Source organism: Rhinichthys klamathensis, unplaced genomic scaffold (assembly GCF_029890125.1).
Source record: "Rhinichthys klamathensis goyatoka isolate OS25496 unplaced genomic scaffold, OSU_Roscu_1.1 h1tg000504l_1, whole genome shotgun sequence".
Taxonomy (NCBI): domain Eukaryota; kingdom Metazoa; phylum Chordata; class Actinopteri; order Cypriniformes; family Leuciscidae; genus Rhinichthys; species Rhinichthys klamathensis.
In genome coordinates, this window is record NW_026606985.1 from 900,381 (window position 1) to 925,189 (window position 24,809).

General features: G+C 42.9%; 2 protein-coding genes across 2 annotated transcripts; both read right to left on the reverse strand.

The window, feature by feature from the left end:
- Positions 1-1,460: 1,460 nt before the first annotated feature.
- On the reverse strand, positions 1,461-10,819 carry ccnd3 (cyclin D3). The gene is made up of 5 exons (XM_056237985.1): positions 10,604-10,819; positions 9,842-10,057; positions 8,265-8,424; positions 3,426-3,568; positions 1,461-1,750 (listed from the first exon to the last, which is right to left on the reverse strand). The coding sequence occupies exons 1-5, from the start codon at positions 10,817-10,819 to the stop codon at positions 1,649-1,651; spliced, it is 837 nt and encodes a 278-aa protein (XP_056093960.1). The 3' UTR covers positions 1,461-1,648.
- Positions 10,820-11,731: 912 nt separating this feature from the next.
- Positions 11,732-24,256, reverse strand: bysl (bystin-like). Its single transcript, XM_056237983.1, has 7 exons — positions 23,903-24,256; positions 20,894-21,032; positions 20,570-20,708; positions 19,769-19,902; positions 19,527-19,687; positions 14,257-14,359; positions 11,732-12,114 (listed from the first exon to the last, which is right to left on the reverse strand). The coding sequence occupies exons 1-7, from the start codon at positions 24,162-24,164 to the stop codon at positions 11,763-11,765; spliced, it is 1,290 nt and encodes a 429-aa protein (XP_056093958.1). The 5' UTR covers positions 24,165-24,256; the 3' UTR covers positions 11,732-11,762.
- Positions 24,257-24,809: the final 553 nt, after the last annotated feature.

Below are 24,809 nucleotides of genomic sequence, written 5' to 3' on the forward strand. Positions count from 1 at the left end.
TTTCATGGGGTTTCATGGTTATGAAGGGTTTTCTTCTGTTTGGTGCCATATTTGTTTGAGTTTCTGTATGCTTGCTTGCCAAAGTGCCTGATTTATCTGCCCTGACGTCTGCTTGAATCAGTGGACCAATAAAACAGCACAAATTAAGTTGAAAACGCTTTGAATGTCTGTTCTTGTGTTCCCATGATAAGCTTTTGAATAACAGTAAATTACTTTATCGTAGACTGTTTTCCAGTTCACATTTTAAAGTCCCCCTGTGGTGAAAATCCAGCGTTTAATGTTGTTTATGTGTCTATGTGGTGTTTTTAATACGCTTTAAGACACACCATGTGTAAGTTCATAAGTCGACAGCATTGCTGAGTATTTTCTGCTTAAAACTGCAGTGAACCAAAGACAGTCTCAAAAACACGGTTTGAAATCGCTGGTGTTTCTGACGTCACAAACGACCTTGTAACCAATCAGATCAACGTGTGATCGTCAACCAGTGGATCTCTGAGCTGAGTGAGTGGAGGCGGGGCTCATTTGCATATTCATAGAACCGTGCATACTAAATGAGGCAAGGGTGTCGAGTTACATTCAAGATATTTTAAGGCATGAAGACATTTTTCAAAGAAAAAACTTTTAAATATGTAATTTTGCTGATCAAAGATGAGTTTTGAGGGATAACATTATTGACTACAGGGGGACTTTAAACACTAGTGTGTGAGAAATGTGTTGCAGTTTTTAAAAAGTGAAATAATAATGAAAGTTCTGAAGTGGTAGTTTGACCCGACACTTGTGTTATTTTAGTTAACTAAAACTAGAACATTTTTGTTAATTGAAATTAAATAAAATATAAAATACAACAAATATATATTTTAGCTAGTTGCCAGTTTAGCTAGTAACATTTAATATTTTTGTTTAGTTTAACTTGATGTACTAAAATAACTAAAACTAACACTGAAAAACTATATAGATGTTTTTTTTTTTAAGTAGAGTAAATAAAAAATGTACTAAAATTGACCCGAAACCAGAAAATGCACAAATAAAAACTCACTAACTCGCCTGAAAATATACTTTTTCTTATCTTAATCATTTCCATTTCCAAACCTGTCAAAAAGTATCCCAGCTATGTTTTACCCTAAAATAAAGACAAAAAGATTTTACACTTAATTTTGCATTATTATTTACATTTGCATTTAAACACCCTCTAGTAATTAGTATGCAAAAATATTGATTATTTTAAAGTAGGCATTTATCATGGTAGCATTTGTTTTTCTGAATTTAATTTACACTGATTTTTATTAAGAACTGTGTGAAATTGGACAAAAACATGCTTAATTGTCATAAAAACAATCTCATTATGTAAAATACGCTTAATTGTCTTAATGCAAAAAGGCTTTCTTCTGATATCCGGGTGAAATGTGACGTGTGTGTGTGTGTGTGAGATTGACCAGGTCAGTGTTAGAAGCAAACCAGCATTCACCATCCTCATATTTTATTTTCACATATTTCAAGTTTAAAATGGAGAAAAGTTACATGTCAATCGTAGAATTAATCATTGACTAAAATCAGCAGCGTGTGTGTTTGACAGCAGAACATCTGCTAGGTAAAGACGAACGTGAACGTGGTCAAGCAGTGCAGTGGAACTGGGAACACTGGGAAGAAGCTAGAGTTGATCAGCCGGTGGGGCGTCCCGGACCGCAGGTGTAGACGGAAGCGTCAGCCCGATGGTTTCCTCCAGAGACGAGAAGCACTGAAGCAGAGAAGCCTGAACCACAGACACTCACTATTTCAACCTTTCATCATAATTCTACCTTAGTATGTCATGATTTTGACTTTTTCCTCATGATTTTAATTTATATGTTACAATTTTCACTTTTAATCTCATAATTGACTAAGTCAAATTAATATGTCATAATTTAAACTTTTTATGTCATATTTGGCTTTTTCTCGACTTTTTCTCTATTTAGAAATTTATCAAAAAATTATTGTGGCTTGTCACAATTTTGACTTTTTCCTCATAATTACAACTTCTAATGTCATAATTGTGACTTAGTATTTCATAATTTTGAATTTTTAAGTCATATTTTCACTTTTTATGTAATAATTATGACTGTCATAATTATTACTTAAAAAAGCTAAAAATCTAAATAAATCAAAGTCATGATTATTACATAAAAAGTCAAAATTATGAAAAAAAGTTGAAATTATGACATTATATCATAATTTTGACCTTTTATGTCATTAAGTTGATTTTTGGATAAAATTCAAAATTGACAAAAAGTTGTAATTATAAGAAAAAGTCCAAATTATGACGAAAAGTTAATTATGACAAAAGTAATGACATAAAAAGTCTAAATTATATGTCATTACTTTTGTCATAATTCACTTTTTTTCATAATTTAGATTTTTTATGTCCTAATTTTGACCCTGTCCTATTGTGGTTTAGGGAAGCATGATTATGTTCTCCTGTGTGTATGAAGGTGTGTGTGTCCTCACCATGTCCAGGTCCACACACTGGCCGTATGTGTGTGTGTGTGTGTGTGTGTGTCCTCACCATTTCGAGGTCCACACACTGGCCGTATGAGTGTGTGTGTGTCCTCACCATGTCCAGGTCCACACACTGGCCGTATGAGTGTGTGTGTGTCCTCACCATGTCGAGGTCCACACACTGGCCGTGTGTGTGTGTGTGTGTGTCCTCACCATGTCGAGGTCCACACACTGGCCGTATGAGTGTGTGTGTGTGTGTGTGTGTCCTCACCATGTCGAGGTCCACACACTGGCCGTATGAGTGTGTGTGTGTGTGTGTCCTCACCATGTCGAGGTCCACACACTGGCCGTATGTGTGTGTGTGTGTGTGAGTGTGTGTGTGTCCTCACCATGTCCAGGTCCACACACTGGCCGTATGTGTGTGTGTGTGTGTGTGTGAGTGTGTGTGTGTCCTCACCATGTCCAGGTCCACACACTGGCCGTATGAGTGTGTGTGTGTGTCCTCACCATGTCGAGGTCCACACACTGGCCGTATGTGTGTGTGTGTGTGTGTGTGAGTGTGTGTGTGTCCTCACCATGTCCAGGTCCACACACTGGCCGTATGTGTGTGTGTGTGTGTGTGTGAGTGTGTGTGTGTGTGTCCTCACCATGTCCAGGTCCACACACTGGCCGTATGAGTGTGTGTGTGTGTGTGTCCTCACCATGTCGAGGTCCACACACTGGCCGTATGTGTGTGTGTGTGTGTGTGTGAGTGTGTGTGTGTCCTCACCATGTCCAGGTCCACACACTGGCCGTATGTGTGTGTGTGTGTGTGTGTGAGTGTGTGTGTGTGTGTCCTCACCATGTCCAGGTCCACACACTGGCCGTATGAGTGTGTGTGTGTGTGTGTCCTCACCATGTCGAGGTCCACACACTGGCCGTATGTGTGTGTGTGTGTGTGTGTGTGTCCTCACCATGTCCAGGTCCAGGGCGTTCCTCAGGAGTTTCAGGAGGTCGTCGGCGCTGAGCGAGTCTTTCAGGAGATTCAGTCGAACAACAGCCGCCGTCACACACGAACAGGCCACCAGTGACGGAGCGAAGACCGAGAACTTCAGCTCTGAAACACACAACACAAGCCCCGCCCCTTAAAATCAACATCCACCAATCCTGCTTCAGCTCTGAAACACACAACACAAGCCCCGCCCCTTAAAATCAACATCCACCAATCCTGCTTCAGCTCTGAAACACACAACACAAGCCCCGCCCCTTAAAATCAACATCCACCAATCCTGCTTCAGCTCTGAAACACACAACACAAGCCCCGCCCCTTAAAATCAACATCCACCAATCCTGCTTCAGCTCTGAAACACACAACACAAGCCCCGCCCCTTAAAATCAACATCCACCAATCCTGCTTCAGCTCTGAAACACACAACACAAGCCCCGCCCCTTAAAATCAACATCCACCAATCCTGCTTCAGCTCTGAAACACACAACACAAGCCCCGCCCCTTAAAATCAACATCCACCAATCCTTTATCCATTAATATCCACATTAATAACAGGATTTTATTTAATAATATTCTTGAACGATTTACTAAATTAATTGCAAGTCACAGTTGTGATTCATTCAGTTTTATCCAGTGTTGTGTGAAAAAATGAACTTAAAGTGAAATATCAGATAGAAATGCTTCACATATGAATGAATGCAGTGTATCACTGTGCACAGACACCGCCGCCGCCGCCGCGAGCTGCCACAGCGCCAGCAGCCAATCGGATACAGACGTCCTTCGCGCTGCTGATTCCGGAGAAACATCCGATGGAAACTTTCGTTCCTACCAAAACATTAGTTCCGAGACAGTGCAGGAGAAGCTCATCACCGCCGCTGCTGGCTTCCTCTCATTCAGGACGCCGTTTGCTTATAGTTACAAAAGAACGAGGCATTGGAAATATTTGCGAACGCTCATTTTAAAGGTGCCCTAGAATGTTTTTTTTTATTATTTTATAATGTTTCCTGGGTTACCCTTATAATGTTAGTATGTTTTTTAGATAAAAAATAATCATAATTTAGAAATAAATGGCATTTTTCCTAGCCTGCTTTTAGCCTCTGATTTGAACGCTCTGTTTGAAGGGGCGTGTCTCTGTGGGATTCAGTGTAACCGCGGCCACTGCTGTGATTGGCTGTGGGATTCAGTGTAACCGCGGCCACTGCTGTGATTGGCTGTGGGATTCAGTGTAACCGCGGCCACTGCTGTGATTGGCTGTGGGATTCAGTGTAACCGCGGCCTCTGCTGTGATTGGCTGTGGGATTCAGTGTAACCGCGGCCACTGCTGTGATTGGCTGTGGGATTCAGTGTAACCGCGGCCACTGCTGTGATTGGCTGTGGGATTCAGTGTAACCGCGGCCACTGCTGTGATTGGCTGTGGGATTCAGTGTAACCGCGGCCACTGCTGTGATTGGCTGTGGGATTCAGTGTAACCGCGGCCACTGCTGTGATTGGCTGTGGGATTCAGTGTAACCGCGGCCACTGCTGTGATTGGCTGTGGGATTCAGTGTAACCGCGGCCACTGCTGTGATTGGCTGTGAGTCTTCAGTGTAACCGCGGCCACTGCTGTGATTGGCTGTGAGTCTTCAGTGTAACCGCGGCCACTGCTGTGATTGGCTGTGGGATTCAGTGTAACCGCGGCCACTGCTGTGATTGGCTGTGGGATTCAGTGTAACCGCGGCCTCTGCTGTGATTGGCTGTGGGATTCAGTGTAACCGCGGCCTCTGCTGTGATTGGCTGTGGGATTCAGTGTAACCGCGGCCACTGCTGTGATTGGCTGTGGGATTCAGTGTAACCGCGGCCACTGCTGTGATTGGCTGTGGGATTCAGTGTAACCGCGGCCACTGCTGTGATTGGCTGTGGGATTCAGTATAACCGCGGCCACTGCTGTGATTGGCTGTGGGATTCAGTGTAACCGCGGCCACTGCTGTGATTGGCTGTGGGATTCAGTGTAACCGCGGCCACTGCTGTGATTGGCTGTGGGATTCAGTGTAACCGCGGCCACTGCTGTGATTGGCTGTGGGATTCAGTGTAACCGCGGCCACTGCTGTGATTGGCTGTCAGTCTTCAGTGTAACCGCGGCCACTGCTGTGATTGGCTGTGGGATTCAGTGTAACCGCGGCCACTGCTGTGATTGGCTGTGGGATTCAGTGTAACCGCGGCCTCTGCTGTGATTGGCTGTGGGATTCAGTGTAACCGCGGCCTCTGCTGTGATTGGCTGTGGGATTCAGTGTAACCGCGGCCACTGCTGTGATTGGCTGTGGGATTCAGTGTAACCGCGGCCACTGCTGTGATTGGCTGTGGGATTCAGTGTAACCGCGGCCACTGCTGTGATTGGCTGTGGGATTCAGTGTAACCGCGGCCACTGCTGTGATTGGCTGTGGGATTCAGTGTAACCGCGGCCACTGCTGTGATTGGCTGTGGGATTCAGTGTAACCGCGGCCACTGCTGTGATTGGCTGTGAGTCTTCAGTGTAACCGCGGCCACTGCTGTGATTGGCTGTGGGATTCAGTGTAACCGCGGCCACTGCTGTGATTGGCTGTGGGATTCAGTGTAACCGCGGCCTCTGCTGTGATTGGCTGTGGGATTCAGTGTAACCGCGGCCACTGCTGTGATTGGCTGTGGGATTCAGTGTAACCGCGGCCACTGCTGTGATTGGCTGTGGGATTCAGTGTAACCGCGGCCACTGCTGTGATTGGCTGTGGGATTCAGTGTAACCGCGGCCACTGCTGTGATTGGCTGTGGGATTCAGTGTAACCGCGGCCACTGCTGTGATTGGCTGTGGGATTCAGTGTAACCGCGGCCACTGCTGTGATTGGCTGTGGGATTCAGTGTAACCGCGGCCACTGCTGTGATTGGCTGTGGGATTCAGTGTAACCGCGGCCACTGCTGTGATTGGCTGTGGGATTCAGTGTATCCGCGGCCACTGCTGTGATTGGCTGTGGGATTCAGTGTAACCGCGGCCACTGCTGTGATTGGCTGTGGGATTCAGTGTAACCGCGGCCACTGCTGTGATTGGCTGTGGGATTCAGTGTAACCGCGGCCACTGCTGTGATTGGCTGTGGGATTCAGTGTAACCGCGGCCACTGCTGTGATTGGTTGTGGGATTCAGTGTAACCGCGGCCTCTGCTGTGATTGGCTGTGGGATTCAGTGTAACCGCGGCCTCTGCTGTGATTGGCTGCTGTGGGATTCAGTGTAACCGCGGCCTCTGCTGTGATTGGCTGTGGGATTCAGTGTAACCGCGGCCACTGCTGTGATTGGCTGACATGCTTGCATTATGAAATAGCAACGCATTACATGTGAAACTCTCTCCCGAATACTTTTACTACTGCTATTATACGTTTTTACTATAACAGCTATCGAGATGAACGAATCGTGAGATGTTTTTAAAGTATTTAGATCTATTCCCATCACATAAAATGTTGCCGTGATGAGCATTGAGCAGATGACAGTGTGTTGATCGCGAGAATGAAGATCTAATCATTGCAAAGCAGTTTCTGCACTCTCTCTGCTTTCACCAATGCAAACACGATGATGTAAATACAGTAAGAGCTTCGTTGTGCAGTAACGTGCGTCATTGATTTCATAACGAGTTTGGCAAGTGTCCAGATAAACTCGCGCTGTGTGGAAAGATTGTTCTTTGATCGCTTTCTGTATATAATTTGTTCACAATTTAAATACGATTATTTTCATCCTACTAAAAGAAACGATGTGAAGCTGATATTTTAGTCACTGGCTTGACTTACTGATGCATAAACAGTATTGAACGATTTTGAGAGAAAGATTACCTGTCTGAACTTGAACAATTACACATCAGAAAGTGTTGCTTGGTAGCTCGATCCGAGGCCAGCTCTGTATTGGCCCAAGTTGAGGAAACACTCGGTAAAATGTTTGGAAATTTCCAGAGAAAATAAAATTAACCCATTGTTTCTTCAGAGGCTCAGATGAAGGAACTAAAAAATAACTTTGTGTTCATGTGTACATCCACACTGAGCAACTGCCATGCTTCGGCTGCGCAGTTCCGCCTGGCATTGAGGGCTGGCATTATGCAATTATTTGGAGGCGTACATATTAATGATCCCGACTATTGCGTCACAGTCGGTATTGTGTGGAGAACCGACCGTTTTTCAGGGGTGTTTTTCATAAACGTGAATTAAATGAGAACGCGAAAACAGTCCAGTTTGAGATTCACTCTATGTCATGTCCATGCACTGAACTCTTGTTATTTTACTATACCAAGATAAATTCAATTTTGAATTATAGGTCACCTTTAAGCGGGAATGCAATAAATTTGCTCACGGTAACACCGATTTGACCAATTGCACTAATGCAAATAATAATAATAATAATAATAGCTAATTATTCTTTTTTTTCCCGACCAAATGTGACCAAAACGGTTATAAAAATGCTGTCATTATAAAAGGTTTCTTCAATGTATTGCTTGTTTTTTTCTGTTTCCATTTCCTGTTGTGCCGCTTCTCTCCTCCCTGCTCCGCCACAGCGGCCACAAGCTCAAGGCGGCGGCGGTGTGAACACAGAAACTCCACACGTGTGCCGTGAAGCTTCAGTGCTGAGCTCACACCGCTGACTCGCTGATGACCCTCGAGCGCAGAGGACAACAGCGGGATAATACACTAATTCACCCGCGACGCACCGCTTATACAACCAACAAAGAGCAGATCAACGACAGAGAAGCTGCTGACGCGTCTGTGTGTGTGTGTGTGCGCACGTGTGTGTGTGTGCGCGCGTGTGTGTGTGTGTGTGTACCTGTGGCGCTCAGGGCGATGTAGGAGTGTGTGTGTCTCCTCAGGGCCGGGTGGTTCTGCACTTCGAGCGGCAGCACCTGCAGTAACAGCTCCAGGAAGTCAGAGGGCAGCACTGAGGCCAGATCCCAGCGGAGCCGCGACACCAGCAGCACCTCCCACTGCTGCACACACACACACACACACACATTACACGACATCACACACACTCGCATCTTCTGCTCTAACGCTACACCCGCTCAGATACTCTACTGTACTCTATTTCCTTTATTTATACGCTTATTTTTTCTTCTATTATTATTGTAATTCTTGTTGGGGTTTTTTTCTTTCTTTTTTTTGTTCCCTCCTCTGGCGGCTGTTCCAGTTCTTGTTTTACATGTTGGTACTATTTGTTTTCTATTGTAGAATTTGTAATAAAAAAGTGTTTTTTACAGAGTGTGATCGCCACCTACTGGCCTGGAGGAATACAGCAGATACAGCGGCTCAAAGGGTTTTCGTTAAGCGTTCGGCGTCTGTACGCGGAAAAACGCGAAGGACGACGTCGCACATCGTTTATACAGCGTTGTCATAAACGCGCCCTTAAATAAAAACCAGCCATGTAATTTAGTTCATTAGCATATCTATTACAAGGTTATTATTGTTAATAACTACAACTAAAAATTTAAAAATGTATTACTTGACATAAAATAAAATATTTAAAAAAAACGTAACACTTAATTTATTTCAGTTAATTGCTATGGAAACATTTCTCATTTTTATAATGAAAGGTTGAAGTACTAAAATAACTAGAACTAAATAAAAACTATAGGCATAAAATAAAAAATAAAAATGACAAAACACGAAACAAAATTACTAAAACTTGAACTAAAATTAAAATGTTAGTGAATATGTCGAATGTGTTTTATCTTACAACGCTTCAAATCAGTGATAATTAAGCATTATTTATTTACTGTTATAGTATTTAATAATATTTTTAATTAGCTTTTATTTTAAAATTTTATTATTACATTCAAAAGTTTATTTTATGTGCTTTTGTCATTTTTAACGGCTCGGTTTTTATATTTCTATTCAAATTTCTTAGTTTTAGTAGACTGTATTGTATTTAAGTTCAGTTCAGTTCGTTCTCATTGTCGTTTAGTAGAGGTCGGAGTGCTAAAATAACTCAATAACGATAACAACTAAAGCTTTCAATTATTTCAATTCCAGTTTAATTTTAGTAATTGTAGTACTTCAACTAAAACTTATTTTATTTCAGCTAGTTGCCAAGGTAACATTTCTAATATATGTTTCTTTTTTTATTATTTTAAATTTGTCTAATATTTATATTTTCTTCATTATGCCAGAGGCGCAAACGGCAGAGAACTATTCTGCCAGAGTGCATCTGTGCTAATATTACCCACAATACCTTGCAGAAGACGAAGAGTTTAATCTTGAGTTTTGAGCAGTTTTCACGGGCCTAAAAGTGACGTTATTTAGTTCTAAAACGACATTGAACATATCGTTGATATTTTTTGTGTATTGTATACAGTTGTATATCATTAATGTAATCTCTGTACGTGTACCTGTGTCACATGACCTTACCAGGATCTCTGGGACGGTGACGGCGTGGTCCGTGTACACGCACAGCTTGGCGGCGCTCAGAGGAACCGATTCCCGGAGTTTGGAGGCCAGGAACATGCAGACGGTTCCCAGAAGCTGCAGGTGGCATTTACGCAGGGCATTCTGGGACATGTACCTGTCCAGGTAGTGAACGGCCAGAGGAAACACCTCCTCCTCACACTTCTGATCCTCACACACCTGCTCAAGAACAACACACATGAGTCCTCTGATGATTCAGATCAGAAAGATTCAAATCAGTGAATCAGAATATGATTCACAAGACATCATCTGACCAGTGATTCGAATCAGTGAATCAGAACACGATGTATTAAACATCATCTGACCAGTGATTCGAATCAGTGAATCAGAATATGATTCATAACAAATCATCTGATCAGAATGGTTCGAATCAGTGAATCAGAACACGATGTATTAAACATCATCTGAACAATATGATTCGAATCAGTGAATCAGAATATGATTCATTCGACATCATCTGATTAGAATGATTCGAAACAGTGAATCAGAATATGATTCATAAGACTCTGACTAGTGATTCGAATCAGTGAATTAGAATACGATTCATAAAACATAATCTGACTAGTGATTCGAATCAGTCAATCAGAATACGATTCATAAAACATAATCTGATCAGTGATTCAAACCAGTGAATCAGAATATGATCATAAGACATCATAAAATGATTATGATTGGAGTTAGTGTTCGGTTCTGATGTGTCCTCACCTGAAGCATCCACCCGGTCAGTATTCTCCGCATGTAGGGCTGCACGTCGGTCTGTTCGGTGCCGGGTTTAACGATGTTCGGTCTCTCCGAGCTCAGCAGGTTCTGACAGACCCGTTTGTCTTGGATCAGAACCGCGTCTCTGAACGCCCGAACCGGTCTGGACTTTATCTGAGAGCTCGAGTCCAGTTTGACATGTTCGTGACAGAATAACTCCATCACAGATTCGTCTGACGGACTCGCCGGTTAAACTTATAGAATCAGTCACGCGGGATTTACGTCAACAAAACTCTTAACGGGCCTAAAAACTATATACACTGTACATTTAGCCGAATTCATGAGTAAAAACGCATTATTTTATTCAGTTTACGGAAGGCTTGTGCGCGAGATGCGGCGCGCGGCGTGACCGCTCTCACGAGAATCGACGAATGATCGTTGTGACGTCACATCGCAGATCGCGACATCGCTTAGTCATCGTGAAACAAAACAGACGTATTTTATTTTAATCTGGACTGAAAGGACTCTGGAGTTTTGTTGTAGTATGTTATGACAATGACATTAATTGTTAATGTTTGTTTTTTTTCTTCATTTCTTCAAGCATTTAATACAATTAATTAAAAAAACGTATTTTATTTTATTGATACGAGGTCCTGGTCTCATGAACTCACAATAACTTTTTTTTCATAATCATTTACTAAATTTAATAACGTCCACCTCAGCTGAAATCAAGCTGTTCCTTATTGATTTAATATAATTTGTCATAGAGATTTCCCCCCATCTAATCCATTTATAATTAATATAACTAAGAAAAATATAATCTTAGTATAACATAACCTTACCAGGATTATAATATAGTCTTCATATAATACATATATATATGTGTGTGTGTGTATATACTTCACTTGTACATGTTTTACTTGTCATGGAAGCAATATTCATTGCGAACAATATTTCTTGTCAAGGTTACAAGCCACGAGTGCCACAATAACAGGTCTGGATGAGTTTATGATTTTATTAAAGTTCTAACCAAGTTAAGTCCAAAAATATAAACATTGCATTACGACAAAAAAGCAAAATATATTGCGGCACAATCCCACGTCATCATCATCATCATCAAGATGCTAGTCCAGCGCGTCGTCAGAGCGGACTCATGGAGGCGGGGTCAGTCGACGGCCATGGCGGGCGCGGCGTCCTCCAGGTCTCGAGACTCGGCGCTCTGCAGCTCTCGCCGGATCTCAGCCGTAACCCCCGGGTGTGTGTGCACCCTCAGCAGGTCCAGCAGCGCCTCCTTCTGCTCGGAGGACAGGTCGGCCCGGTAGCGCTGGGCTAGCGTGAGCAGGCTCTGGTGCCACAGCACCGGCAGCGTCCGGCGGTCCGCGCGGAAGGCCAGGAAGTGTGCGGCCAGCGCGTCCAGCACGCGGAAGGGCAGCGCGTACTTCTTATCCAGCAGCAGCCGCAGGAAGATGCTGTTGGCCCCGGTGTACTCCATCTCCGCCAGCTTCAGCATCGCCGCGCTGCACACAGGACACACACCGCGCGTCAGTGGCGCAACCGGGCGTCAAGTCAACTCACTCACCGGCTAATACATGCTTAAGTCGCCGGCCGTTCACAACTACTACTAGCCACAGAAAGACAGACATGAACCAGATTAACTACGTCATAAAATTTGCATTTCACACATTCAATATCCTGAATCCTTCCTCTTTCTTCCTCATCATCAGACATGTGTTTAGGAGGACAGATCAATAATGCAGGAATAAAACATTACAAAAAAGAGCATGTTGGGAAATAACAGTGTTTTCTGTTCACCGAACACTGTTTAATCTTCACTATTGCTTCAATGCAAGTGAACAAGCGCTGTTATTTGTTGCGTAGTGACGTGTGTGTTCAAGTAAGCAGATTTAATATATTAATATAATATAGTAGTATTTAATATAGCCATATTGGCTCGTGATTTGACAGCGTTACTCGCCACAGTTCCGCATTTGGCGGCCATTTCAAACCCTGGGAGCAACAAATCTCAAAATTCACGGTTCGATATTTATATACATATTTGCTTATCATTTATTACTTAAAGCTCACTTGAAGTTCTTCGATACCACATCATAAACTACTGGCCTAACTGATGAAGATCACACATTATTAAACACAAGTGAACAGTCAGTAATAAAATAAGCACAAATTACAGCAGAGATGAATAACAGTTAAAGTCTAACATTATTCAGGTACAGAAATTAATATTTAAGCCTATATGTAAAATAACACTATTTGTTCACTGTAGAAATGTAATATAGTTTCATCTGTTAAAGGAGAACTCCGGTCAATTTTAACATTGAGCTCATTTTTTTGTACATTTGGAGTGCTGTCAATACAGACAAAAACGACAAAAATCGGTGTTGCCTACACCGTGTTATCCTCTTTTTAAAATTCGCACCCTGTTGCCTTCAATGGGGCAAGTTCTAAACCTGCTTTTAGCCTCTTAACATCCTTAATGTGTCATTACAAGTGCACAGCCATGTGAGTGGTGTTATTAAGAGTGACCACGGTCAATCTGACTGCAGTAGATGTGAAAGATATTAATAAAAATAATGTTAATTCAGCCAGCTCACATACCTGTGTTTACTTCCTGTTGTCGTTCGAAGTCCACAGTAGTCGATTGTCGAGTTCGCGCGCGATCATTGGTAACTAATATAACTAATGATCGCGCGCGAACTCGACAATCGACTACTGTGGACTACACCACTCACATGGCTGTGCACTTGTAATGACACATTAAGGTTGTTAAGAGGCTAAAAGCAGGTTTAGAACTTGCCCCATTGAAGGCAACAGGGTGCGAAATTTAAAAAGAGGATAACACTGTGTAGGCAACACCGGTTTTTGTCGTTTTTGTCTGTACTGACAGCACTCCAAATGTACAAAAAAATGAGCTCAATGTTAAAATTGACCGGAGTTCTCCTTTAAAGCTGTATTGTGATGTTTTCTGAACATTAATGACAGCAGGAATATGAGGCTGCCGTCACTTTAAGAGCGACTGACACACATCCGGTGTCTTCCTGTTCACTGATGACAGGGCCGAGAGAACTCTTGCCGAGACGAGTGTGTAAACGGGTGTTTAGACATTATTGTGTGTTTATGTGTGCGTTCAAGCTCAAGGAAACGAAAGAGGAATCAGTTCGGTGTTCGGCGGTGCGCACAGATATCGCGCGGGTCCCGATCTCGCCTCTTCTTCTGCGGTTAAAATGGTTTGAATGTGTAAATTGGCAAGACAAAACACGTCCAAATGATAAACTTTCACTCTATGATGGTTAAACTTAGCAGTTAATCCGGGAATCGCACGCGAGCCGAACCGTGTGGAGCCGATCTGTACCATTACGTGTGATTCCACTCACTACATGCCACTTCATCTGCATCTGCGAGCGAGTTGACCTTTGACCTGTGTCTAACCCTCACCTGGAGTTGACCTTTGACCTGTGTCTAACCCTCACCTGGAGTTGACCTTTGACCTGTAACGCTCACCTGGAGTTGACCTTTGACCTGTGTGTAACGCTCACCTGGAGTTGACCTTTGACCTGTGTGTAACGCTCACCTGGAGTTGACCTTTGACCTGTGTGTAACGCTCACCTGGAGTTGACCTTTGACCTGTGTGTAACGCTCACCTGGAGTGTAACACTGGGATTGAGCAGCGTGTGAGGATACTCCCGATGATAATGGCTTCTCTCAGCGTACATGTTCCCGATTCACACAGCGGAAGCAGAATCCCTACACACACACACACACACACACACACAGAACTCATAAGTCATTTCACTTTTATTTTATTTTATTTTAACCAACACAGATCTCACCAAACGTGGCCCAGATGATTAATCACGGTAATTGATGTTTTTAATGTTGTTTATGTGTCTATGTGGTGTTTTTAATACGCTTTAAGACACACCATGTGTAAGTTCATAAGTCGACAGCATTGCTGAGTATTTTCTGCTTAAAACTGCAGTGAACCAAAGACAGTCTCAGAAACACGGTTTGAAATCGCTGGTGTTTCTGACGTCACAAACGACCTTGTAACCAATCAGATCAACGTGTGATCGTCAACCAGTGGATCTCTGAGCTGAGTGAGTGAGTGGAGGCGGGGCTCATCTGCATATTCATAGAGCCGCACATACTAAATGAGGCAAGGGTGTCGAGTTACATTCAAGATATTTTAAGGCATGACGACTTTTTTCAAAGAAAAAACTTTTAAATAATAGATGCATTTTAAGGGATAACATTATTGACTACAGGGGGACCTTAAAGACAATTGTTTTCCATTTAAATATGCAAATGATGCATCATCTAATTAAATATGCACTAAAAATTCCAGGATCAAAATTCTCATTTTGTTGACACGGTTTAAACGGTTTTTACAGAGAGCATTTCGGATTTCTCCATTTATCAGAAAACAGAAGAAAAACCAAGTTTTTTAAGTTAAGTTATCAAATATTTATCTTTTATTTTGATTTCATCTTTGTTTTAGTTAACCAAAACCATTTTTAATAGTGTCATTTAACAATAATAGCACTTGAGTTTCTTCTGTGATCTGTTAGTCCAGGGGTCTCAAACTCAAATTAACTGGGGGCCGCTAGAGGTAGAGTCTGGGTCAGGCTGGGCCGCATCAAGTATTCCACAAAAAAATAGTATTCAAGTATTCCAAAAAAGGAGCACAACTGATCCAATCTTCTCAATATTTGTTAACGTTTCTTCTGAACTGTTCCTCTGAATTTGAACATTCCTTTCTGTACATGATTGGTTCTTCATGAGCTGTCCTTCTGACAGTTGAAGTTCATTTTACAAACTTTCTTTGTCTATAACACATATTTGTGATATTTATATTTGCTTATGTCCTTTTTATTTTCTTTATACAACACATTAATGATATTGAATGTTTTTTTTGGAAGGCACATTTCCTTTTATTATACTTAGAAAAACAATTATTGCTTTTGAAATACAAATATTTGCAGTCATGTCTGCCCGTCTTATTGAATTCTTTGTATAGTGTCTCAAATTACTGACTGCACAAATCAAAGCAAACCTTCTTATCAACCTGTTGGACACATATTACAAGCTCAAAGTGATTATTCTCACATTGTTTTAGAGCAGTGTCTCTCTCCAACACGTCGCTCGCGAGCTACCAGTAGCTCGTGGCTTGATTGGTGGTAGCTCGCCAAGGGGCCGTTCGTCACATATCGCGCTCACATATTTTGCGCGCTCAAGTTCGTAATTTCAAATGTAGGCGCGCGGCAAGCGCGCTCATAATTGAAGCGACGCGCTCATTTTTTCCAGGCGCAGTATGTTTGTACTTCGCGGTTGTCTATGACAACTATTGACAACAAACCCTCCGTAAGCTGTCACGAGACTATCTATGGTAGCTCATAAGGGATACTTTTTTTTTTTTTTTTTTTTTACGCGGCACACGCAACGACGGGCCGCACTAACATTAAACTTTAATGTCAAGTAGGGGGCCACAAAATATCACCCCGCGGGCCGCAAATGGCCCGCGGGCCGCGAGTTTGAGACCCCTGTGTTAGTCCCACACGCACACTGTAAAGTCCCCAGCGCCCTCTAGTGTTCAGTCACATATTTACATCATCATTACGGATCATCTTCTCTAGAATAAACACAGCTTTCAGCTAATATTAATATTAGACATCTCATATTCCTGTGTGCATTAATCCACATATTCCCAGTAAACTAAAGCCGCAATTATTTTGATACTGATGCATTTGCACTAATTCTGCACAGATTTTGAGCTTTTAATAAAGTGGTTTTTTTTAGACTAGTGGACAGAAAACATCCAAAATACACTTTTAACGGCCTCTTTTAGAGCACTTTATCTATTTGCGTCTGTAGATTTCAATTACAGTTTATATATTTAAGGTTTTTCCTCCTACATTGAGCCAGAAATCTCATATTCATGTTCATATATAAATTTCCTGATTTTATACAACATTTTATTCCTAACAAAATGGCGGATATGTATTTATTAGTGCTGGGCAAGTTAACGCGTTATTATCGCGTTAACGCATTTATTAATTAATGCCGACAATTTTTTTATCGCGCGTTAACGCAGTTTTTTTTATTATTATTTTGAAAGTCTGTTGCTCACTGCCTCTGAATACACATAGGCCTACAGTCAAACCATGATCACAGGAGGGGTGGGATGTTGGTCAGCCAGCAAATAACCCACCCAAACCAGCAGTGGAAAGGCTTTGGCAGGTTCTCTCAGGTGAACAGAAAGGGAGACAGCGCTCCGCGAGTGAATGACAGGCGCTCTATGGATAGTAACCATGCAACGGCTTCTGTGCGCTACGCAGCTGTAGCCTTTTTAACTTAAATTAAAATTATACATAACTTTACCTGATAGGGCTGCGTTTAGTTTAGCGGGGATGCTCTGCAATGTGAATTCCCTCCTGTTGATGTCCTGATAACTATTTAGATTCTGGAAACTCACAAACAGCGAGCCGAGGATCAGTCTCTCTTCCAATGATTTGTGCTGCGCGTCGTGTACAAAAAGTTAGACAATTCAACTTCGGCAACGCGCGGGCGCGTGCGTGAGGCGAGCATGACTGCAACAGTTTCACAGGAACGCACCCGCTTGTCGCTGCACCTGTGCTCGACCACTTCACCTCACTCTAGGCTGATTTATACTTCTGCGTCGGACCTACGCCGGAGCCTCTACGCTATAGACTACGCGTTGGTTTTCATTTATATATCTGCGTCGTTGTCCGCGTTGACGCGCAATCACACATGCAGAGGGAGAGTGTGAAACCCGGGGAGCGGTTCTAGCAATCACAGCGCTTGCAGTACGCGTAGAATTGGCGTTACATTTTTGGAGAGATGCACGTCAGGGTACGCGCGCTACACAGCTACGGCGTGAGTTCGAGCAGAAGTATAAATTGGGCTTTATCTCTGTTTAATGTAATCTTACGTGGGAAAACATGGCATGCCATGACCAAACCTAAGCTGCTATCAGAGAAGTAACGTTGGTCGACTTAAATCTGTAGTAGTGGTCATGACCCTTTGACTACATAGACTGTTTCTGCTGCTCCCTGATTCAAGATACCTGTTCAGAAAAGAAAAAAAAAAACAAGAAAACTGGACTCTTTTAACAAGCTAGATAAAAGGTAATGCCCTGGCAGTGGCAAATAGCTTTGTTTAAATATTTGATTTGATTACATTAATGTTTAAGTTGAGATTTACAAGAAATATTTTATTGATACTGTGTAAAGGGAATACTGCTGGTGTAAAAGCACCTTATTTGTTTAAAGTTTTTGCAAACCACATGTTATTGCACTTTTGTAGCAGTACATTTAAAGCTCCAGTCCGTAACTTTTTTAAGTTAAAAATAATCCAAAATAATTATATAAAAAAAAAACTTATTCTGCCAGTGGTCAAAACTATCTGCTTGCCATAGCTAGATTGCTAGACCAGATGTTTAGATGTATAGGCTTTTCTCGCAGCACTTTACATAATTAAACTTATGGCGGATCCAGAAAGATCCAAACAACAATCATCAGAGTCAACTGGAGATCCAGCAGTTATAAAACCCAAAAGACTTCGTACTTCGGATTTAAGGTGGAAAGAGAAAGAGAAAGAAACCGTCTCATGCGAACACAAGGATTTAAACATCGGCGGGGCTTTTGAAAAGTGCGTGAACTCCGTGTTTTGAAGGGGTTCAAAACGGAAGAAGAGACGGCTTTTTTCTGCTGAACAAGTAAGACATTTCAATAGTTCAATCGTGTAACAGTACGTTTGCTTAATTCACACAGTTATGGAGTTTCCTTTGTTGTGCCTTTCTCGTTTTGCTATTATGGAGAATATGAATTCTGAACTACGCAGGTAACCATAAAACACATTAAATTTAACATTAGTCACGCAATGCTGATGTTGTTAACATGAACAATTTGAGAACAAAGTAGGCTATAATTTGCACGGTTGCTGTAAATCGCGTTGATTAAATCTAACGAAGCTTATCATGTCGAATGCTTTTTCCCCCTTAGTTGGTCAGAACAAAAATGGATTTTACTTACTTGTTCAGAAGACATTTTCTTATGAAAATTCTTCTGTTGGTCAAACTTTCAAAAAGTGAATCTGTGATTCTGTATGCCAGTATCCACACAGCGCGGTGACTGACAGCAGCACTCGCCTCAAAGCACTGTGTTCATCCGCGCTGTTTCATGCCGATTTACAACCCACGTAAAGATGATAATTCAGCCAATCACTGCAGTTACAGATTTCGAACAGAGATGGCGACAAAGAGGAAAAGATACGGACTGCAGCTTTAAATCAAAAGTGCGCAATACACTACTTTAGAATTCATTATTCAATTTTGCGCGTAACAATGCGATTAATCGCGATTAAATTTTTTAATCGTTGCCCAGCACTAATATTTATGTTTGTCTGTTGACAGTATCAAGTGTGTGATCGTGATATATAGAGATATCCCCTCTGTAGAAACCTTTGCCTCTAATATATATTTTTAAAAATGAAACAAAATGTTGAACCTGAAATTATCCAATTATCCTGGAAATGTATGCAAATTAGACAGACTTGACGCCGGTCGCCAGTTTCGGACACGCGACAGCAGCGAGCGCAATCACCAACGAAAGCCGAGGACAGTTACAGACTGCAAGTTAATAAGTTGATTTATCCGTGTTTTAATATGCTTTCGTTCATAGACATTTTTAGGTCGTGTGGAATCTGCGATCTCTGACCCAGATTGTTTGCTCGTTTCCATGGCTACGATACGCTGTGTTTCCCGCCAACTGGCATCCCGGGGTGTCGAAACACTATTGGCTGAACTGGCAGTGGGCGGAGTCACACAGACCAAAACAGCAACCGACGGACAACACGGAACCCGTGGGTTACAGCACACGGGAAGATGGCTGACCTTTGAACCAGGCTGCGGGTTTGAAGAGCGCCTTCTTGAGCGCGCTGTACAGGTGGAAGTTCAGGCGCTTGTACTCCGTGATATCGTCTCGAACCCGAGGCAACAGCACCAGATTATAGAAGCGCTGAGCCATCCGCTCCTTCAGGTTAGATGAGAAGATCCTACACACACACACACAGGTTTTGACAACACCATTTTGACAGCCCTAGTGTGTAGACTGGGAAGTGTGCATGACCTCTGACCTGGTGGCCTGGTACATGGCGGCGGCGGTCCAGGTCTCCGGCTCGGTGAGGTACAGGACCTGCTCCCAGTTGGAGAGAGCCGGGATGATCTTAAACGCTTTGGGGAGTTTCCCACTCCGGTACTTCGACAGCACCTGCGGAGAGAGAGAGAGAGAGAGAGGGAGAGAGGGGGGGGAGAGAGAGAGAGAGGGAGAGAGAGGGGGGAGAGAGAGAGAGAGAGAGAGGGAGAGAGGGGGGGAGAGAGAGAGAGAGAGAGAGGGGGGAGAGAGAGAGAGAGAGAGAGGGGAGAGAGGGGGGGGAGAGAGAGAGAGAGAGAGAGGGGGGAGAGAGAGAGAGAGAGAGAGGGAGAGAGGGGGGGGGAGAGAGAGGGAGAGAGGGGGGGAGAGAGAGAGAGAGAGGGGGGAGAGAGAGAGAGAGAGGGAGAGAGGGGGGGGGAGAGAGAGGGAGAGAGGGGGGGAGAGAGAGAGAGAGAGGGGGGAGAGAGAGAGAGAGAGAGGGGGGAGAGAGAGAGAGAGAGAGAGAGAGATTCAGAAAAAAAACACTTATATTTCCTCATGAACGTGTTGTTTTTCATCTGATTGTATGCCAAAAAAATAATCTGTGAGTGAACTAACATGAACAGCTGGATTTATATTAACCAACATTAACCAAGATTAATAAATACAGTAACAAATGTAATGCTCAACCGATGTTAACTAATGAACCTTATTGTAATGTTACCAATTTCTTTAATGACACTACCAGACCCATGATTGATCGTTCACAGCGCAGCACTGTAGGAGAAAGGCTAGTTTAGCGCACCTTGCTAACGCCTCTGTAGACCTGCACGACTCGCGGGTCCAGTTGAGGATCGGCTCGTCCTGACACCTCCGACATCACAGTTCCCACTTCAGTCTGCTTCTCCGTGATCTTCTCCATGATGATGTCGGCTAGCGTGCGTCTGTCACACACACACACACACACACACTTACATTTACGCATTTGGCAGACGCTTACATTGCATTTCAAGGCACACATTTACATTCTTATCAGTTCTTGCTTTCCCTGGGAATCGAACCCATGGCCTTGGCGTTGCAAGCGCAGACGCTCTACTGTTTGATCACACACACACACACACACACACACCTGAGCGGCGGGTTCTTGTTCATGAACATCTCGATGGCCTTCTCGTCCTCAGGATCCACGTCCACCTCTCGGCTCTCCTCCACATGATGACCCAGAGCCGGCCACTCCTCGTCGGAGTCTCCGTCCTCTGCGCTCGCACCTGAAACACACGCGCGTCACTGACACTGCGGCTCGTCGTGCTCATATACACACGCACAGCTCTTACTCATATGGACTGTATACAAATATGTTGGTAGTGTGTGTGACGTCACCCGTAGTGTTTCTGAAGCCCAAAGTGGGCGGAGCCGGCCGTCGTCATCTTGGCCGCGCGTCACTCCCGGATAAACGAACACGTGCAGCGAGGCGGATTAGCTGAGGTGACGTGACGCTAAAGCTAGCAGACAAATGGCTAGTAGTGACATCAGCGGCAATCCACCTGTCACTCAAGTGGCCACGCCCTTAATTATGCAGAACTTTAAGGCTTAATATAATTTAAACGGATGAGTTATATAAACATCCCCCCTCACAGTCGTCATGAAGGGCAACATTAGCGATATAGAGCAAAACCACTTTTAGCTCCAGACTGTAAACATGTGTTTTTTCTGCTGTAAAGTTGGGCATTTTAACATGCGGGTCTATGGGACTGAGTCTCTTCTGCAGCCGCCTCTAGTGGCCAGTGGAGGAACTGCAGGTTAAGGCGCTCAGTGTTGAGAGAGAGAGGAAGCGCTTGGTTCAAACCTCACTCCCCTGGACTCAAGAGGCACGCTAGCGACTGAGGCTGCGGTCTTTATTGTCCTTGTTAGCGCCCGCCTCCCACGCCGGAGACCGGGTTCGATTCCCACTCGGAGTGAGATGAGAAGGACCAGTTACATTTGGTGCCGTGACCCGGATGGGAGTGGGGTTTAGGGGGCGAGTGTAACGGATCTAGGCCACACACCAACATCACTCCCCTGGGATCAAAAGGCGAGCTGCTTTAAAGCTATTTCTTATCCTTTTTTTAGGCCTTCAAACGTCTTGAAACGTTTTGGCCCCCATACCCCCCCCAAACAAATCAAACATCGTGCAAGTAAAGTGCACATTTACTATAGAACAATGGTAAGTACATGTTTTATTCTTTAGTTTTATTATAATTTAATCCATCTTGACTGACAAAAACGTTGTACAACACATGTTACATTTGATACAGAAAGAGAGAGTTAATGTACAGATTTACAGATGACTTCTACTGCGCTTCTGTTTAAGCTGAGATAATATATGACTCTATTGAAGAGTTTCACCACGTATACAAGAGTGTTTTTGCACTTTTCCTTGTCACACACAACTTCCCTGCACTCAGTAGGCGCGTTTCCATTACAGATTTGCGCAAAACTTTTGCGATTTTTTCTAAATGTCGATAAAAAACTATTGCGAAATGACGGCGTTTCCATTAACTGATGTTATGCGACTTTTTCCCCTCTCGCGATAAGTCATTTAAACATCAACGGGTAGGTTTATAGCCTATATCCCTATATCACAGCCACCGCACCACCACACTAGACATTATTATTAATAGAAGGAGACGTGGTGTGTTATCCAAGCATTAATGGCAGGGAAAGACCCGTATACTGCGAACGGCATAAGGAGTTTCTGGGTGTTTCTCCCTCATTTCTGCTCCGAGGTCTGATTGTGGCATTTCTTTGAGGTTTAGAATCCAGTATTCCTGTAGCCTATTGTTTCTTTTATGAATTTAATAAAGAACTCTGTCCAAACGGTCAGTGTACATTTGTGTCCATTCGTTTTTCCTTATTTAACCCGTATTGCAAAACGAAAAATGAACGGTGGTTGTTGTTTTTTAAATGCAAAGTTGAACACCAATTTTTTTTTTTAAATTTAAACTGTACTACACAAATGCTGCGAAAAAAAAAAAAAATCGACTAAATTTCAGATGTTTGTTTATGACTTTTTGCCCCTTTACTAAACATTTAAAATATTCCCAACTTAATACAATTTTTTTTTAGATTTTAATGGTTTTCTAAGGCCAAATTAGAACCTGAAAATTATATTTTTCCCGCAGTGCTGAATGAGAAGAGCCATATTTAGGCCTATGTCTCTGGAACCAGCCTACAGAAAGGTGATTTAGGTGAGTTATAGGCTAATGATAATAAATGTGTCTGAAAGAATAACGAGGCATTTTAATTTTATTAATAAACTATTGTTTTCTAAATTAGTGTCGGCTAAAAACATCTCCATCTCCGCTGAGGCGCGCCGCGCGAATGCACCTTTAGAGAGAAATGCACCATTCATACGGATTACATAATCAGAAGGTATTAGCTTTCGATTCGAATTTGTTCGTTTTAAAGTGGACATTTCAAGCTTTAACTTTTTTCACGGAGATCATGAAAGCGCGCATGATTGTTTTATTTTATTATTTATTACTATTTTATTTTGTCTAACCATTATGAATGACATTTGACGAATTGCTTTGTTCCTTTTTTTGGATAAAAGCATCTTCTAAATATGTAGCCTAATAAATGTTATAATAATGATGATAATTATTAGCCCATTATTATTTGCGTATACCACGGACGGACCCCAAACACACCGCGTCTTCTAAGTCAGGTGACTGTAAATGCGCAAAAACTGTTTCCATTGCAGTTTTGCGAAATATTCCTTTTTCGAATTGCCTGAAAAACCTCCTCATGCGAGCGTAAAAACTTTTTTGCGATAAATGGGAGTTTTTGCGAAATTGACGTGTTTCCATTGAGCGTAATTTCAATTCGCAATTTCAATTTGCGCAATTTGAAGGGTAATGGAAACGCGGCTACTGTTGTACACCTCCATGCCGCTAATATACTTTTTTACTTTTAATTTCCAGACATTAATGCTGTATAGTTGTGCTAACGGTAAAGCCGTTGGTTCAGTCCAAAATGGCGACAGCAGCGCCACCTAGCGATTGTTGTGAAAACTGCAGCGGAGTTTCGCCTCTAGAGCTCTATACTGTTCGCTAACACAAGCCTGTCTGTATAAGTGACGGGGAGCTGGTCCACTCACCTAGCCGAGTAGCGGGCTGTCTCTTGGGTTCCGCCGCGAGCCCCAGCTCAGTCTGCAGCTCGTCCTGCTGGATCCGGGCCTGTTGCAGGATCTTCCGGGACAGCTTCTCGTCCACATACTCCTGCTCCTCCTCGAGGGTCCGGGCTCGGTTCTTCACTCGCCCGCTGGCCCGGACCGAGTCTCCCTGCAGGATCTGATCGGCCAGAGACACGCCGGAACCGCTTACATTACCCCTCACATTACCCCTCTTCACCTTCGGCATGATGACGAATTAATATGATTATGATTATATCAGGCTGAACTCATGACACGCAGCCGCGCGCCGAACACACGTGTGTCTGACTCTGACCCGAGGAAAATGGCGCTGTGTGTGTGTGTGTGTGTGTGTGGCTGATCTGAGATCAGATGAATGGAGCGAGCGCTGCTCTTTATTTTTATTTTTTTATTGAACAAGGATCACAGGGGATACATATCACACTAACAATAGGATAAGAAACTATAGGTAAAAAGCTACAGCGAGGCAGTACTTACAGTGAGAGATATAGTCTACTAAAAAAACATTTAAAGCAATAGAAATTAAACATGGGGAAATAGATAACATGGGGGGGAAATATTACATTTTTTCATCTTCAGGAAATCAGGAGGTAACTAATGAAACCATATTTTTGTGTGTAGCAGCAGTTTTTAAACTAAGAGACTCATAGAATAACTTTAAATCAACACAAAAAGGGCAAAAATTGATCTTAGAATCAGTGACTGTACATGTGTGGAGATAAACTATAGCAGGTTTAGCGAGCGCTAATCTTATTTATTGATTTAAAAACTACAACTGCAGAAAACCCCTTTATTTATGGGAATCTCTCCAAACGACGGATCATTGCATCACAAATGTAATTTCACATAGTTC